Source organism: Poecile atricapillus, chromosome W (assembly GCF_030490865.1).
Source record: "Poecile atricapillus isolate bPoeAtr1 chromosome W, bPoeAtr1.hap1, whole genome shotgun sequence".
Classification (NCBI taxonomy): domain Eukaryota; kingdom Metazoa; phylum Chordata; class Aves; order Passeriformes; family Paridae; genus Poecile; species Poecile atricapillus.
The window spans coordinates 61,712,002-61,728,392 of record NC_081288.1 but is presented as its reverse complement, the minus strand read 5'-3'; the positions used below and the strand labels follow the sequence as shown (position 1 = coordinate 61,728,392).

Genomic DNA, 16,391 nt, shown 5'->3' with positions numbered 1-16,391 from the left:
TGGGTTTTTCTTTGCTTCAGGATAATGCCACTGATAACAGGATAATATCTGAATCTTCTGAGATGAATGAATATGAAACTCTTACTGCCAAGTTTCATTTTGTTGACCTGGCGGGATCTGAAAGGTTAAAGCGAACAGGAGCTACAGGAGAAAGGGCAAAAGAAGGCATTTCCATCAACTGTGGACTAGTAAGACTATACAATTATACAATATAATGTATAACAACCCCAGGCAAAACACTTAGAAGTGAAATTTATAACTTGCAGGGTTTTTTTTTGTCTGTGTACTGGCTTGCTATGTATATTTTTAATTAACTGTATGAAATGTTTTACTTAACACTAAACTGCACTGAAAATTAGAGCTGGTGATTATTAGTGGAAATTGTAATTTCATGGCTTTGTTTTGTACTACATGGCTATGTGGAGGCTCTGTGCAGTGCTTTTAAATAAGACACAAAAATACATGTCTGTTCCCTATGTGAAGGCATGTCTAGTTTTTTCTGGGCTATTGAGCAGTACCAGTTTTCTAGGGTATTGTGCAATTAGAGTTTTATCAGTGATTCTCTTGCCATCATGACATTGATAATTTTCTGTAGTTCTTCTGGTTATATTATATGGAAGAGAGCCAGCAGGATTTGGGGGATCTAGATGACATAGTTATGTCCTTAACAAAGAGCAAATAAAATGCATGAAGGTGAAAATCACCTTCATATAAGATCACAAAACTTTTATTTACAGTGAAGTCCAGCCCACAGTTTTGTGAAGTGCTTTAAATCCTTCAAAGCAAGCAGGCACAGCATGGGGCGTGTGCAGTTCTCCACCTGCTGGTGGCAGCTGCACCATTTCCAAAACAAGAACCTGCAGTACAGGGCTCCTCCTAAAGCAAAATCCTTCTGTTTGACTCAAGTGTGTGCAGTTCCACATAAAAATAATTTCACAGCCAAATGTTTGATTGTTTATAAACAAGCATTAGACCCTTTTAGTACTGAAACACAATAGCCATGGACTACAAGCTTTAATTTCAAGTCTTAAATGCTCAAATCATCAGACATTTTTTGCTTTATAACTGTAGAGGTACTAAATTCTGGGGTTTTTTCCTTCATTTAAATGCCCCATATTTTATTCTAAATGTAGCATAAAGGCGATTGATAAAATTAATTTGAAAGAAATTACAGCTACTGTTAGAGATCAACTTTAATTCTGGTCCAAAGCAAATGTTTGTTAGATTGAGTAGTACTAATTTTAGTATGTGACTGACATGAGATACTAATAGACAGTGCATATGAATTGTGCTAAGCACTTTAACACTTCCAGATAGCAGACTGTAAGTCATCAGATGCACTGGTGATAACACAAAAATTTCTAAATGTAAAATACAGACATCTTTGAAATATTTTTATGCTAACTTTCATGAGTTTATTCATTTTCTCACAGTATGCTGACTACAGTTTATAGGTGTTTTAAAATAAAACTACACAGGAGCTGATTCTGACTTGTGTGTTACATGATTCGGTGTTTTTTAGCTGGCACTTGGCAATGTAATAAGTGCACTGGGAGATAAAAGTAAGAAGGCAACTCATGTACCATACAGAGATTCAAAGCTTACAAGGCTACTTCAAGACTCTCTTGGGGGAAACAGGTATGAAAATTGAAACATTTTATATATTTCATTGTGAATGAGCAAGAATGAGAACATAATCTGCAGAAAGTAAAATGAATATTAAATGGCAATAAAAATATTTTTGGAGGAAGGTTCTGGAGATAAATTGACGTGAAAATTATGCCGTCAATGGAAGGAAAAGATTTAAAGAGGATTTTTGCTTTGTTCTTTTCAGTGCTATTGTTATTTTACTGGACATGAAGCTTCAGGTTAGCTTAGAAGTTACCATTTTTAGGCAAGTTCTTCCCATTGAAATATCTGTAGGTTGTAGATAGTAAAAATGGTAGGTTTTGTTTACAGCATATTTTAAAGCTGTGATGAGTTTCTCCTTTAGAATTTGGTTTGGGTTTTTTTGGTTGCTTTGTTTTTTAAATATCAGTGAAGTTTGCTCTGACTGCTGTGCACAGGAGCTTGGAGTTGGTTTGCCACAGTTGCTTCCATCTTTTTAGAGATGATATATCTCAGCCTATGATGCATTTGTTCAGGTACTTGCTGTTGGATTGCAGCCTAATAAAAACAAAGTAGTCTTTCAATGCGGTTGTTTGTATGAATCCATTTGTGTACATTCTGCACATACAATGAAGGAAAGTTTTGACCTCTGAAGGCTTTATATGAGGAAACAGTAACAAATTTAATAAAATACTACAGATTTTGTATTTATAATGCTAATGTGTACAAATATAAGAGGGACCACAGCTGAGTATATTTTAGTAAGGTAGTACTCTTTGTTCTTTTTTGTGATCCAATATGCCTGGCTCATATGTTTAGGAGAGTAGGAAGTTTTTTCACAAAAGAGTAGGGAGAAGCAGAAGAAAAATCTCGAACTGTTGCTATGCTCTTCAGAGAGATAACTCTTTTCCAACAAATTGAGGCACTGCAGTGTGAGAGAAAGGAGAGCCAGGAAAAAAAAAAAAGTAAAATAAGGGCTAGAAACTTTCAAAAGTGCAAAAGGGAGGAAGACATTCCAGAATTTAAAAAAACCCAGCAGAAATCAAAGAGCTCTTCTAAGCTCTTTCTGTAAATAAGTGCAAAACCCACTTCATTCTATTTTTTATCAATTATTTTCTATCAGGTAGTGAGCATGTTTTTTTCAAACTCTTCTAAAGTTGGCCTTTTGTAGAAATACTACTTTGACTCCAAAATATTTTGGTGTCTCACGGCTCCGTGGCTCCCTGCAGTGTTCTTCAGGAGCAGTCATGGAGTTCAGCTTGCGATGGGGTCAGGGAAGCTCCAGCCACAGCTGAACCCCACAGAGACATTCCTTCCCTGTCCCCAGGAGAGAATCACAAGGGTAGAAGGGAGAAAAGTCAGGGTTTGACATAAGGACGCTGTATTAGGTAAAGTAAAAGTCGCATATGCAAGCAAAGGAAAGGAAATCATTCACTTCCCATGGACAGGCAGGTGTTCCCAGGAAAGCAGGGCTCCATCGTGCCTTAAGGGTGACTTGGGAAGGCAAATGCTGTCACTTTGAATATTCCCCCCCTCATTCTTCTCATTGCCCCAGGTTTATATGCGAAGCATGATTCCATATGGGATGAAATATCCCTTGGGTCTGTTGGGCTCAGCTGTGTCCCCTGACAGCTCCTTGTGCACCCCACTGGTGGGGCAGTCTGAGGAGCAGAAAAGGTCCTGGCTCCGTGTCAGCCCTGCCCAGCAGCAGCTCAGACATAGCTGCATTATGGACCCCTAGTAGGTGTTTCCAGCACAAATCCAAAACTGCCCAAACCAACAGCTGTAGAGAAAATTAACTCTATCCAAGCCAAACCCAGCACAAATGTACAGATAGCAAATGCTCCTCAGTATGTTTTTAATGATACTTGTATCTATTCTTTCTGTCTTTTTTTTTAATTCATGAGAATTGTGTGGATGCCTGCCTTCCCTCAATTTTTTTTCTATGTGACATATAAAGATGCTGAGACAAGTCTTTCATATATATTTATATATAAAACCCTCATATTTTTAATGGTTTCTTATCTGGGCTTTGGCAATCAAAATGGGTGGAAAAGCTAAATTTTAAGAAATAAGCAGGTTTTTTTTCTTCTGGCAAATCAGATTTAGATTTCTTTAAGCCTGTTCTCTCTTGGAAGTAGCCTTCTAACTTCCACCCTAGGTATAACAATCCACATTAATATTTCTCTCTTAATAAATACAGAAATTTATTAGTAATGATTTGGGTTAGGTTGTAGTAAATCCTGAGTTAACAGCGATGAAAACATTGTATCACTGTACTATTCTCACAATAATCCTTATTTTAAGTATAATGATGTAACAGTTCTGAAGCAGCACTTAAATAGAAATGTTTCTTGAATTATTCAAAGAAAAATATGGAGCATTGGTATTTTAAAAGGAATGCTATAATGTTTAGTATGGAAAATGAGTATCTTCCCAACTTCAGGAGCAGGGGGAGCAATTTAAAGAAATGGTGACATAAAGGAAGTAGAACATTTTCAAAAAACCCTAGTCCATTTTACAATTCAGATAGGAAACTGGAGTTCAACTTGTTCAGTTTTCAAGATAGACACGTAGCAGAACCACTCTTCTGAGATTTAGAAAAATAAGTGCATTCTCAATGTCAGAATCAAAAAAACTGTTCCTACTCTTTCATGGCCTTATCTTGAGGACTAAAAGAGTTTGGAAAACTGACACAAAGATATGGGTGAGAACTGAGGAAGAGTTGCTGAAAGTGAAGGTTCTTTTTAGCCCCAGGCTAGTTACTCTTTCTAGCTTAGTTTCCCAGTGTGTATGGTTAGTATAATTGTTTGCCTCACAGAGTTTGTTGTGGGGATTAGTTTGTTTCAGTCTGAAACTGTAGAAAGTGAAGATCAGAATCCAGCTTGCCTGATGCAGATATTACTCCTTTGCCCCAGAGACAGTTCACTTTTCCTAAAGTAACTACCCAAGCTGTGACATACAATGGAGAAGCAAATTCCTTTAAAACGTGGAGGAGTGTACTCAGTCCATCAAATGCAGATGTTTGCCCTTTCTGTTGAGAATTTAGGCAATGTATGCACCTTCAGAGTGATCTGCAGCTGGAATTCTGGTTCTCAGCCTCTAGACTGTTCTTATCTGAGTGAAATGAGTGCACTTCAGGGAGTGAGGGAAGGAATTTGTTGAATATGAAAGCAGTTGGTTGGAGTGAAAATTGTTTTGGTCTTTTTTTCTGCTTTTGTCCTACTGGCCCCTACTGGTCTATCTGCTTGATCTTTCATTTGGAGCATAGAATATGTTCTCACCCCACAATAATATCCCATGATGGGATGGCTAGGGGATGTTGTAGAAACTGAAAGGAAGATGGTTGTTCATAGGCCTCTTGGGCCAAGAGCTCAGGTCCTGCCACCTTTTGTTGTGGAAAGTTGCTCTAAGTGGTGGTGTTATGAAATGTGGTATAAATGCAGTTATAGAGTGCTAAGGGGAAGTCCTAGTTTTGGGTTTGTGTTGTAGAACAGGAGATAACTTGCAGTGGAGAATTCAGCCAGTTTGGAACCTGAGGTAGAGAACAGGCACATTAGGCATGTATGGACAGGTAAGATGAGCATTTGGGCATCTTTGAGATGAAGTGGGTAAGCAACTCAGGAATTGCAGTACACAGTCTTGATGGCTGCATGATCCAAATCACTGTCAAGGAATTTAGGTTGACTATAAATTCCTTAATCTCAGTTTATGTATGATTAGACAAACTGAATTTAATTTGAGAAATGTTTCTGGGAGCACCCATTAATCACTTTTACAATTTCATGTGTGGAACAAGTAATAATCTAGTATCTCCTATGCTATGCTAGGGAGATAAGACGTGGCACCTGCTGACCTTTGTGGTTCAGTTTGCAGTGAGCTAGATGTAGAAATATTTTTACAAACACCATGAAGTTGCTATTCTTGTTTCACCTTCTGCCTGAGGACCGGTTAGCTTCTCTCTGCTCTTCTGGTTCTTGGTGCATAATGCTGACCTGTGTTTCTGACTTGCAGTCAAACGCTCATGATAGCATGTGTGAGCCCTTCAGATCGAGACTTCATGGAAACTTTGAACACACTGAAGTACGCCAATCGGGCACGGAACATCAAGAACAAGGTGATGGTTAATCAGGATAGGGCCAGTCAACAAATAAATGCTTTGCGCAGTGAGATTGCACGGCTACAGATGGAACTCATGGAATACAAAACAGTAAGTTTATCCTCTTAGGATTTCTTCTGCTTTAGAATGCTTATCATTCCACAGCTTCTTTTTTCCTGTTGACTATTTCCACTTCATACATGAAAAACATTGGAATAGCAACCCTAATGTAAACAACACTCAAATCCAGTGATTACCAGATGTTTTTAGAAAATGTAGATTGTATCCCCAAAGAAAAGAGATGTCAGCAAATGTCAGTGATATTTACTGATCATGCATGATACTTGCTTTTTGAAAGGCAATGAGGAAGTCACTTCCAAAGCAAAACTGACCAAACCACAACTTAGATGCGTAAGTCAACGTGTATAGTTACTGTGTATTGCTTTTGAAAATTTACTAGACAGCTAAAACAGTTCGTGTTTTAAAAATACAGTCTCAAGTATACAAGGCAAATAATCATGCCCAATTGTTCCTGAAGTTTATTCAGTGTTTTTGGCAATAAAGGCCATTACCAAATGGGATCACCTTTTGCTCTTCTTGAGGTAGTTCTTTATCAAATCAGAATACTATCTTCCCATTCTTCAACCTCTTCAAGTACTTGTATTTCAGACTAAAGTGAAATTACACAAAACCCAGATGCTGAGGTGTTGGCCCAGACATCAGGTTTTTTTTTAAATTATCCCTTTATCATAGTTTTAAAATCTTCGAGAAATTATCCTGTGCTACGAGTGTTTGCTTGGAATTCCAAGTCATCTGTGCATTGTATTTACTAAGTAAGAATTTTTTTTTAGTGTAGGTCAGCCTTGACTCATAATAAAATATTTTTACTTTCCTAAAGGGTAAAAGGATTATAGATGAAGAAGGCGTTGAAAGCATCAATGACATGTTCCATGAAAACGCGATGCTGCAAACAGAAAACAACAACCTGCGGGTTAGAATTAAAGCAATGCAAGAGACTATCGATGCTCTTCGAGCCAGAATAACGCAGCTGATGAGTGACCAGGCCAACCAGGTGCTAGCCAGGACAGGTACACTGTGAATGTGCATAAACTGCATCATAAGTTCATGAACTTAAATTAATTATATGGTCTTCCTTCATTGATTCCTTGGAATGAAGCCTATTTATTAATGATGTAGAACCTCCTTGGGCAGAGATAGGCCCCCATATGATTATTTCTTCTGTTTCTGGAGTCTTTTTTTAATAATAGAAATAGTATTTTTTTAATAATAGAAATAGTTTGGTGCCCTGATTTTACCATCCATTTAGAAATGTGAACAACAGGAAACATGAAATAATGTTTTTGTATAGGAATAATTTATATGCTTAGCCCCTGTGGTGGTTTAACAACAAGACGAAATAAATATGACTTCAAATTAAACTCCAGATGAGTAATTTTGATTTAAGTGTTGTTAAAATGCACTAATATGGAAAACAAATTACTTGTAGTCATATGGTGATCACATGAGAGAGGAACAAAAAGTAGAATTCAGTTTAAGAAGGAAAGCTATTTTACAAGTAAGTTAAGATTTACATGTGTAGCCCATGTGACTGTTTCCCTTTGCTGGTATCTTGTGCCTAGTAGCTACATTCAGATATTTATATTGTTACTGCCCTTTCTTAATCTTTCTCTCCCTTCATCCCCCTTTTCTCTCTGTCCTTCAAAGGGGAAGGAAATGAAGAAATTAGCAACATGATTCATAATTATATCAAGGAAATTGAAGATCTCAGGTATTTGCATAATATGTATTTGGACAATTTTTATTTTTAAAAACAGTGGAAGTGTTAGCAATACTTCAGCTGTTTTCCTGTGTAGGGATTACTTAAGGAGAGTGATCCTTCAGCTTCTAAGACCATCTGGTGTTGCTTTTGGACACAAAAATGTGAAATCTTAGAGATCAAACTGACAATAGAAATGAGAGTAAGATGTTATCTAAATTATGGTGATAACTTAATATTGTTGCACCAAGAACAGTAAAACTTGGAATGATTCTTTTATAACTTTGTAACTGCATATAAAAATTACAGTATTGAGAAGTCACTTGTTTAAAAAATGTTTTATAAAAAAATATGTTTTTAAAAAAATATTTCCTCTTAAAATTTGAAAGCTCTTAAATATTTTAGATATTTTTATTTATTCATGTTTTGGACATATACCATACAAAAAATTAGCCTATCCTCAGCTGATAGAGCTTTTGTGTAGCTTTCATATACTATGTATATGCATAAAGCATATTCAGGTGTGTATCTCTCTCTCTATATATATATATATATCTGTGTGTATGTTCATATAAACATATTTCATGTATTTTGTCTAGGTTATATGATATATGTACAATACATGTATAACCATTGTGTAAAATGGTATTTTAAATTTAAGGCAATTTACTACATTGTATTTTTTCAGACTTCTTGGTTTGTAGTTTGTTTTTAGACTGATTGTAATGCATTGAAGTTACAGAGGCAAAAGAGCCTATATCTTATGTACTGGCAATACTTGTAATTCATGGTCTACAATTCTTCCTTTTATTGTTTTTTTTAAGAGCAAAATTATTAGAAAGTGAAGCAGTGAATGAAAATCTTCGACGCAACTTGTCAAGAGCCTCATCAAGAGCCACGTACTTTGGTGGACCATCAGCATTTTCTGCTTCTATGCTTTCCTCAGAGAAAGAGACAATGGAAATTCTAGATATAGCCAAGAAAGATCTAGAAAAGCTGAAAAAAAAAGAAAGGAAAAAGAAAAAGAGGTGGTGTATTAATTATAATGCTATTTGTTTTCTCTTTCTTAATAAAAAGACCGATTTTCTTAACTACTGAGACTTAAAAAGGCTTGTTTTGTGGGTTTGGACTCTAAATTGCTCTTCCTTCAAACCCTTTTACATGTTGGAGTTACAGGTTTTCTTTTGCATCTTTTCTTCCAGTGAAGTGTGCAGTATTTGTAAAATGAATGTCTCCTTTGTAATGAACTTTTCTATGTAATTACACACAATGATGAAAGCTCAGGTGCTCTCTTCTAGATTTTGATATTTTTAAAAATTTCTTCTAAAATGCACCTGAAATTTAACTAAAGCTTGAAAAAATTATAAAAGTTTTTTCAGCTCTATGTCAAAACTGAAACAGCTTTCTGAAGAAAAGATATCTGAGTAGGTGGGGATTCTTTGGTAGCTGTTGGAATGGCTTCTTTTGCTTTATCTTTTGCTTCTATGAATGTTTTTTTGAGGTTTCCTAATTCTCTGCAACATCATGCTTTGCTGGTTTTTTTGCTGTCCAACTTCTCACCTACTAAAATCCTCATAGACATTGACATGCCTGTTTAGATAGCAGCAAGGCTTTGTGTACTCAGAGACTTTGAATCCATTAGAAATCTCTCAGTTTTAGCTGAAATTTTCCATGCTTCTAATCTGATACTCTATTTAATAAAGGCCCTTCAGACTTCTGCAAGTTCAGAGTAAAACTATAAAAGTTTAGTCTTAAAAGAATCAAAGCATAAAGTAGGTGAGAGTCAGCCATATCTTTAATTTTAGGTCCTATATCTGTAAATCCTTTCACCACACAAATGTCTGATACTTTAAAGAACACTCGTTTTAAGAGCAACTGGATTCTTTGCATATCGTTTTTCAGGAAGCTCTTAGACTTTTATGGGGATTTTGATAGATTTTGTCTCATTTTTGTAAGAACTTGAGAGTAAGATGGAAGTATTTAATAAAATCAGCAGAATGTTCTGTCCCCTCTTCAGCCAAGCACTTCATTATGTCCTTTACATGTAAATGCAGGAACAAAGATATTTGATTTTGTACATTTGTAAAGCATTTTAAAATCAAGCTTTCATTTAACTATGTGCTTAGATAGAGCCTCAGTTGTTAGGTTGTGTTTTTATGGTTTATTTTGGTTTTTTTTTGAAAGCCAGTCATACTTTTCTCACACCAGGGAAATAATATTGTGATGGGTTGGCCAAGTAATCTGTTCCAAAAGTAGGGACTACTTACCATAAATTATTTTTGAAAACAGTTTTGAATTCTAGCCTTACCGAATTAGAGAGCTATAGAAAAATTAAAGCTGGAAGACACTTTTTGGTGGCTCCATCTTAAAGTGAGCCATGTGTTCTATAAAATGGGGTGATACTCTTCAAAGTGCTGCTAAGGTTTGAATCTATCTACTGGCCTATCTACAGACTGCTTTGTAGTAAATACTTAGAAATTTCTGAGGTGCATGTGTTGGGAGGAAAATTCGTTAGATGCTAAGAAATGTTAGAATTTGAGAGATTGTACATGGTCATGCTTATTATCTGCAGAGTGCTTCTATCCAATTAGTGAAAAGTCTATTTTAAGGTTATATCACTGTCAATTTTTATCTTATTGAAATTTCAGGAGTTAATGGTGCGTACATTAATGTAATGCACAGACACTTTGCCAGGCAGTTTGATGGAGATTCTTTGTTTTAATTCTAAATTCTACAGGCATTTAGCTACATTTACTCAACTATTACTTTTTAGTGTTGCCATTCTTTTAAAGTTGTCTAACTAGCAGTTTTCTACTAAAATGGGATTGGTAAGCCTAGCTAGTAGTTCTGCCCCATCTGTGGCCCTTCTTGGTCTTTTGTTTCCTGGTTATGGGTCAGTATGACAAAAGGTGCATCATTTTAAATACATACAACTTACTTAAATTGCTGTGAGGTAGCCTGAAGGCCTAAGAGCAAGGTTCTGAATGAGCAGCAGGTATGTACTGCTATATATCTGTAGCCTTTAATAAGTATCTGTCATAAGGTTTATTTGAAACAGTTTACACAGCAGTAATATTTTGCCTATGAAAAACTGACATGATTGGAGTGTCCCACAGTGGGACTTAGTGTGACTTACCCACTAGAAGCCCCTGAGCAAATCTTCCACATTCCTTGCAATTGTTAGTCAGCCATATACCCCTGGTAACCATTTCTGCTTTCTTTTGACTCCCTTAACCTTTATTAAACCAAATTACTGATGAAAGTTACATGGGGTTCAGAGTGCTAGCTCCTAGCTGATACTGAAGGAAGATGATAGGCAGTATAAAGTGAAAAGGCAACAAAAGCTCTTGCTTGAAACCTTGTCATAATGGGAAATGAGGAATTTCAGTAGTTGATGAATTTTAAGCCATCTCTATGCTTACATATGTCGTGCAGACTTTCTTTACTGATAAATCCACATTTATTCAAGATTAAAAAGTACAGGCAGAAATACTAACATTTTATCCATCTCATTGCTTCTGGTGCATGTTTTTTGTTAATTTATAAAAAAATAACAAGAAATTATTGACATGTACTTTCTGAATCCCAGAAAAATAAGCTGCAGATTTCTACTTTTTATTTAAAAACAAACAACAAAACCCAAACAAAAACATGAATGCAGTTTGAAGAATTTTTGTATTAATTATATTCAGAATATAGTATTTAGAATACTAATGCTAAAATTTTCTTATTCCTACTTTATATTACAATATTTTATCATCATATATAAAACTAGTGCATTGGTTTTTTTCCTGATATGTTCTGAGAATATGTAACGTTGGGTCTGTGGCAGTATTTGTAATTTTCAGTATTTCACCTGCCATTTTTAAGTGGAGAAAGAGGAGAAAGCTTTTTCTAGAATTGAGATGTTTTCTTAATCCATTATTAGAAATAGTTCACAGAGTTAAATACATTGTCTAAAATTTGTTCCTTAGTGTAACTTGAATTTACACTTGTTATCAGTGGCAGATTAGTTAACCTACATATACTTCTTTGTTTTCTGTTTACTTTCGAATTGTCCAGGATGTATTGCCTTTTTACTACTTGTTGTCTCTTGATGGTATCTTTTAAAATTTCATTTTAAACTCCGCAAGCTCATATATATCATTTTTTTACCTTCTTATCACTTTTGCTTTTCACTGTCTGGTTTGTCCTTCATTGGCTTGGCCTTCCAATACTGTACCTCGTGCTTTTGAAGGCTACAGAAACTTGAGGAAAGCAGTCAAGAAGAAAGAAGGTTGGAATATTTCCCAGGTTTTTAATTACCTGTCATTTCAATTAACTGGTTGTCGTACATGAAGAGAAGTTGGGCAGATTCATAGATACTTCAGGAGTAGTTAATGTCCGGAATTCTTTCCTGGGTTTTCATTTTCAACCAGTGTTTTAACTGGAAGAAACCTCTGTTGTGGAATTGGGGTTGACTCTGGCATTACACAGGGTTGAAAGCTTTTGTGGGGAGGTGGCACCTTTGGGAATTCCTGCTATTAATTGTTTTTTTTCTTGCATAGCCTAAGTGAAATGAAAGGCAGGAGGAAGGTACAGTAGCATATATAGTATGAAATGTCTAGCAGGCAGTATATGACAACAATAATTTTGGCATGTGAGATCAAGAGTGTCTTGGACCATCACACCTCAGTCAAGTCTGCTGCTTTGGTTTCTGAAAGCATGTGACTTCTGAAAGCATGAAGCCTTGATCATTCCTCCCATTCTGTTTCAGCCAAACCAGTAGATGAATAATCATTCACAGAGAGCAGTTAAATTGAGGGCTCTAAAAAGGGAATTATATTATGATTAAAAGTGAAACTGAAGGAGTTTTTATTTTTCTGCTGTGTACTTTGATTCAAAAAACCCGCCCATTGAATTGATGCAGATGATCTGAATCCACAGACCAGTAGCATATACATTATGCAGTACAGTTCTGCCTGGGAGAGCTGCTGGCTCTCCTTCCTCCTGTCTCTCCCCTTTCTTAGGCAGAACACAAATTCTCTGTAGTGGTTAGTTCTGTACTGACTGCAGCTGGAAGGGAAACTGGGGATTTGCCTCAATCTGCATGAGGATTGCAGCTAAGATCCATTATCTCTTAGGCTTAATAACCAACATAAAACAGAAGGTGTTCTGGTTTGAGGGAGATGAAAATCTGTGGAAATGAGATTGTATCACAGTGTTCCCTGTTAGGCATTTTTTTTGTGTACAAATCTGGTTAGATGTTTTAATTTCAGCATCCCCAGTTGCGGCATGGATTCAGATGGTCCAAGCAAAAGCTTTCCTGCCTTATGCATGGTCAGCTCATAACTGGTAAAGACCAGCATGATGGGGCAGAAGGGAATCAGTTAGCATTGAAGAGATTAAAAAGTAATACAACAGAAAATTGTGGGTACACAGAAGCGCTGTGTTCCTCAACAGGCACTTTTTAGATTCGAACCGTTTTAAAGGTGTCGCTTACCAAATTAAAGTGTCTTGAATCTACTGTATGTTTCTTGTCACTGCACTGGGTATTGGATTTGCCCTGGAGTTTGATCTTGAATCTGAGCTTCTCTTGGTGTCAGTGGAGGAAGATGTGCATTTCTGGTTTCTGTGCCTGATCAGTGACAGCACAACTTGCCAGACTTTTATGCAGCTGAAGTTAGTTGAGGTGGATTCCACATTATGCAATCTTAACCACAGTTTTTCATTATTACCCCCTATGGTGTCTAGCTTTATTCTGTCACAATTTCCCATCCACTGGAGCTTTGGGTTTTGTACATGTAGTACGGGAGGGACTAATACCCGGTCTGTGACAATTTGCAGAGTGCCATTGATTTTTTGTTTTATATTTGCATGTGATGTCTTAAATGTGCACTTAAAAATATTAGAACTTGCCCTAATGGGTATTAGAACAAAACCAAAAACCCTGCAGTAAACCCTTTTTATTGTTGTATCAATGCCTATTTTGAGCATTCCCTTTATGTCAAAGGAAATAAATAATCAAAAGAGTGGTTATAGTATGATAAATTAGGTTATTGTTTAAGGTTTATACATAAATAATTAAATTTTAAGACTATTCTAAGTACAGTAGGCTCTGTTATGGCTTGAAAGTGTAGGAATACTTGTAATGTATGTTGTACTTGCACAGAATGTTCTTTTATTATTTCATGAAAGCTACTCTGGGTGCACTGCAACTTCCATGCAAAATGAGTACTTCTGTAGCATTTGGAGATGTCTATTCTGATTGTCCCAGTTGTGCAGTATGCTGGAACAATGTGCTAATCATTACCTTGCAAACCAAGATTAATTAGGCATTAATTTATTACGTGCAGAAGTTTGGAAGTTGTGTTTTACCCATGCCCAACACCTTGTACATTTTTCTAACTACACTTTATTTTTCATCTTTATTTGGAATTACAACTTACTGGTTGGGGGATGGGAAACACCTGCCATTTCAGTTTGTGAATAATTTGTGTCTGCCTCTTCTATTAGTGTTAAAGAGGATAACACAGACAACGAGCAGGAGAAGAGAGATGAAAAAGGCACTTCAGAGAGAGAGAATAATGAATTGGAGGGAGTAAGTATTTATAAGTGTTTGATTTATTTGTTCATTGTCTGTTTAAAGATTTGCAAGGTTATAGAAAGAAAATTAGGAATAGACTAGGTGAATGCTGCAACTTCAAAGTGATAGTCACAAATGATTGAGGCATGGAAAAATGTGGAGGTGCTTTAATGTCTATGTTTTGTAGGAGGAAATTCAGGAAGTCAGTGATCATGATGAAGAAGAGGAGGAAGATGATGAGGATGATGATGATATGGAAGTTGTTGAAAGCTCAGATGAATCAGATTCTGACTCTGATGAAAAAGGTGATGGCAGTGCAATATTCTGTAGAGTTTTATAAATAATATCTGTCAAACCTCAGGTCTTGGCAGGGAAGAGAACTGTTGTCTGTCTGTCTGTCTGTAATTCTCTGGAAAGAGTATGTCCAATGACTTATTTTTTCAGTTATGGTGCTAAAACATGTAATAGACAGCTGATCACGTGTCCCTATGTGGGTTTTGAAATTGACCAGAGGCCATCCAGTGTTTGATGATGTGCTTCTTCCTTGATTAAAACATCCAAAGTGTAAGGTTTAAGTACTGGTTTATTTTTATGTCTCTGGACTAATCACAAAGGTGATAGCTCCTATCAACTCATTTGGAAATGGTAGAATTTGATTTTGAAAGGCTGGAAGTCTATCAGCCTTCCTCATTTTTATATGGCAAGAGTCAGAAACAGCATCACCAGCAATTCTCGCATGTGAGTTGGGCCAAATGGGCAAAGAACCAGTCTCTTGGTTTCTTCTTGACAGTTATACAAACCATTATCAGGAACCTGAAAAATAATAATCCTCAACTGATATCTTTATTCTGAGGCACATAATCCTAAAGAAAAAAAAAAAAGTAACTGTCTAAAGAAATTAAACTTTCATGAATTTATCGTGTGGGTTAGTACTTTTTCTTGCTTTTTCCTCCTACTTATTCCCTTGACCAGTCCACTTCCATAACTGAGATGGTGCCTCTCTTTTGAGAATTCTGACTGTCTTTCTAAGAGTTAGAGAAGGGCAAGTCGCCATTTGGAGCCTGACAGCAGTCAGTTTTTCCTATTATAGCATGCTGGATTTATGGATGGCAGTTATTCTTCAGCCCTGAGATGTGGCTGAAATCTTGAAGTCTTTTGGACGGGGAAGGTCAGATTGCTGATACTGCAATTTAAATGTGAGTAGTGACAATATAGGGGCAACTGTGATCCAGTGTGACATCTTTCCCTGCCTCTTTCCCAGGTTCTAGGATTGAGAGTGTTTACGAAAGAGACTTTAACATGAATTGCAGATAAGAGGGTTGCATGGTGCGTTGTGATTTGTGTGGAACAATATGGATTTATAGTAACCCTAAAATTGCAAGGAGTATTCATGTGGTCCTTGCTGTTACATTAACAGAAATCTTTCTATTTTAGAAAATTATCAAGCTGACTTGGCAAACATCACCTGTGAAATAGCCATTAAGCAGAAACTGATAGATGAACTGGAAAACAGCCAGCGAAGATTGCAAACACTGAAAAAACAGTATGAAGAAAAACTAATGATGCTACAACATAAAATTCGAGACACTCAGCTTGAAAGAGATCAGGTTCTTCAAAACTTGGGTAAGAAGTACAAAATCATCGATCTTGTATGATATGTTCAAGTTGAATTCTTTTCTACTTCTTTCATTTTCTTTTTCAAATTTGATGAGAAATTGCAGAAAACAGAAATATGGTTTGTACCCATAATGCCAGTGAATCATTCTTTACTCATTCTAGTTCCTGTCAGAATTGAGAGAAAAAAATTTTGAAATGTATTGCTACTGACAGGTATTTAATTTTGGTGAATAAGCATTTTCAGTTTTCTAAGAGCTCTCATAATTCTGGAGATAGTTCCTGAATTAAAAGTTTTTTTCCTGTTCTTTCCTCCCCACTTTCTTTTTATTTGCATACAAGTAAGAAGGATAGTGACCTGTCAGAGGTGTTTTACTGACCAAACCTTTTTGAATATGTATTAGTATTAAGGTGATAAACCACCTATGACTTGGGAGTCCCAAGCCACAAATAACTGCACTTTGGGAATGCTGTGGAAAGTATTTTGTTTGTTTTTCTTTTTTAAATATACACTATATATGCTTTATGGTTATACACTGTCTTAAGCTTTTGCTGTTCCCCTGTTATTCCTTCAACCTTCCCCACTGATCAGTGTCAGAAAAGGAATAGTAGGCTTGATGGCTTTTAGGAGTGTTGTTACAGTCCTGTGTACATATGTGTGAATGTGTGTATTTGTGCTTTTATATGCTCAGATTTGTTGCAGAGAAGTCAGAGGAAAGTGTTAATGC

General features: G+C 36.2%; 1 protein-coding gene across 10 annotated transcripts in view; it reads left to right on the top strand.

Moving 5' to 3' along the window:
* Nucleotides 1-16,391, top strand: part of LOC131591617 (kinesin-like protein KIF21A) — an 86,441-nt gene that overhangs the window by 36,905 nt on the left and 33,145 nt on the right. For 6 of the 10 annotated variants that reach the window (XM_058862491.1, XM_058862485.1, XM_058862493.1 and 3 more), the window contains exons 6-15: nucleotides 21-188; nucleotides 1,523-1,638; nucleotides 5,623-5,818; nucleotides 6,606-6,795; nucleotides 7,433-7,496; nucleotides 8,309-8,512; nucleotides 11,722-11,760; nucleotides 13,980-14,064; nucleotides 14,237-14,354; nucleotides 15,484-15,672. In XM_058862491.1, coding sequence (XP_058718474.1) covers nucleotides 21-188; nucleotides 1,523-1,638; nucleotides 5,623-5,818; nucleotides 6,606-6,795; nucleotides 7,433-7,496; nucleotides 8,309-8,512; nucleotides 11,722-11,760; nucleotides 13,980-14,064; nucleotides 14,237-14,354; nucleotides 15,484-15,672 — 1,369 coding nt within the window. The remainder of the gene's footprint in view (nucleotides 1-20; nucleotides 189-1,522; nucleotides 1,639-5,622; nucleotides 5,819-6,605; nucleotides 6,796-7,432; nucleotides 7,497-8,308; nucleotides 8,513-11,721; nucleotides 11,761-13,979; nucleotides 14,065-14,236; nucleotides 14,355-15,483; nucleotides 15,673-16,391) is intronic. The other 4 variants (XM_058862489.1, XM_058862488.1, XM_058862490.1 and 1 more) reach the window with 1 other exon arrangement.